We start from the raw sequence: 1,898 nt of genomic DNA, 5'->3' as shown, positions 1-1,898 counted from the left end.
TCATGGCCATTGCTTAACTTATTTGCTTTCTGAGAAAGCCTGAGACAATGTTTTCTCTCCATGTGACTCTCTTCAGGCACACACTACATGATCGATCACATTCCTCTGTGGCTCCATAATCTTGTTGATCAGAAAATTTGGTATAACACAGTTAAAAGGAAAGCGAGAACTTAAGGATTAGGCAAAATTTCAGAGATTGTGGGCGTGAGACCTTCCCTACCTCTGTGTCCACTGAAACCCTCCAGACCGAGCCCAGGCCTGGCATGTGAGTATATGCTTATGTCATACAACCTCTGAAATATATTTTATGAACCTTGTTACAGCTTCTTTTGAATAATAGTTGCTACACATGGAAGCTGGAAATGAAACAGCAGTCTCAGAATTCCTTCTGCTGGGTCTGACTGAGGATCCGGACCTGCAGCCCCTCATCTTCAGCCTGTTCCTGTCCATGTACCTGGTCACCATCCTGGGGAACCTGCTCATCCTCCTGGCCGTCTGCTCTGACTCCCACCTCCACACCCCCATGTACTTCTTCCTCATTAGCCTGTCCCTTACAGACATTGGCCTCAGCTCAAGCACAGTCCCTAAGATGCTGCTGAACATCCAGGCACAAGTTCAGGGCATCTCTTACCCTGGCTGCATCACCCAGGTCTGTTTAGTTTTGGTTTTCAGCGGTTTGGAAACTTGTCTCCTTGCAGTGATGGCCTACGACCGCTACGTGGCCATCTGCCACCCACTTCGCTATGCAGTTGTTATGAGCACCCGCATGTGTGTGGCACTGACTCTCCTGTCCTTGTCCATTAGCATCGTGGATGGGCTTCTCCACAGTCTGATGCTCCTAAGACTATCCTTCTGTGCAGAGCTGAGAATCCCACACTACTTCTGTGAACTCGCTCAGATCATCAGGTTCGCCTGTTCTGATACTCTCCTTGATAACATAGTAATATATGTGGCAGCTTGCCTCTTTGGTGGCGTTCCTGTGTTTGGAATCATGTTTTCTTATACTCGCATTGTAACCTCGATCCTGAGAAGGTCGTCATCAGAACGAAGATACAAAGGCTTTTCTACTTGTGGGTCTCACCTGTCCGTTGTCACTTTGTTCTATGGGACAGCTTTTGGGGTGTACATTAGTTCTGCAGTGACCAACTCACCCAGAAAGATGGCAGTGGCTTCAGTGATGTATTCTGTGGTTCCTCAAATGCTGAACCCTTTCATCTACAGTCTGAGGAACAGGGACATGAAGGAAGCCTTGAGAAAATTCCTTTGTAGAAAAGCTTCACTTATCTAACCTGCATTTGCTTTCTACTCTGGGTCCATCGTGAGTCAAGCCACAGTGACTGGATTCCAGAGGAAATACAACACCCGATCGGTCTCTCAATTAATGCTTTACAAATGGTAAAATAGTTCAATAGCTAGGGGTATTTTGAACATGGATTAATTCCAGACTTTGGGTTTTTCCTAGCTCTATAATGTGATACTTGAAATATTTCTGTTTCCTGACCTTAGACTTTTTATTAATATATGTTTGGAACACACATAACAAAGACATTCATCTTGGTACATTGGGCCATAAGCACATTATATTTTTATTTCATTTTTAATTATATATATATATATATATATATATATATATATATATATATATATATATATATATATATATATATATATATATGGTACAGGGTCTCACTACACATCTCAGACTTGTAATGGTCCTCTCTTTTTAGCCTCCCCAGCTCTGGGATTATAATCTGCCACCATGCCCGGAGGTGGTCACCAGTTCAGCATGCCCCGGGTGTAGGGGCTGGTGTGGCACGCGAGATTGGGGATTGAACTCTGGTCCCTGCGCTTACCAAAGCAGGCACTTAGTTTGCTGAGCTATCTTGCTCTCCCAGTAC

General features: G+C 44.2%; 1 protein-coding gene across 1 annotated transcript; it reads left to right on the top strand.

Moving 5' to 3' along the window:
• The first annotated feature begins 346 nt into the window (after positions 1-346).
• On the top strand, positions 347-1,288 carry LOC101573826 (olfactory receptor 7G2-like). The gene has a single exon (XM_004644871.2). It carries the CDS (start codon positions 350-352, stop codon positions 1,286-1,288), a length of 939 nt encoding a protein of 312 aa, XP_004644928.1. The 5' UTR covers positions 347-349.
• Positions 1,289-1,898: the final 610 nt, after the last annotated feature.

This window comes from Octodon degus, unplaced genomic scaffold (genome assembly GCF_000260255.1).
Source record: "Octodon degus isolate 3935 unplaced genomic scaffold, OctDeg1.0 scaffold00214, whole genome shotgun sequence".
NCBI classification, from domain to species: Eukaryota; Metazoa; Chordata; class Mammalia; order Rodentia; family Octodontidae; genus Octodon; species Octodon degus.
Note: the sequence above shows the minus strand (reverse complement) of the source record. Positions and strands in the feature narration are given on the sequence as shown.

Coding starts and splice junctions, on each gene's coding strand:
- LOC101573826 (XM_004644871.2), top strand. CDS start 350: ATGGAAGCTGGAAATGAAACAGCAGTCTCAGAATTCCTTCTGCTGGGT.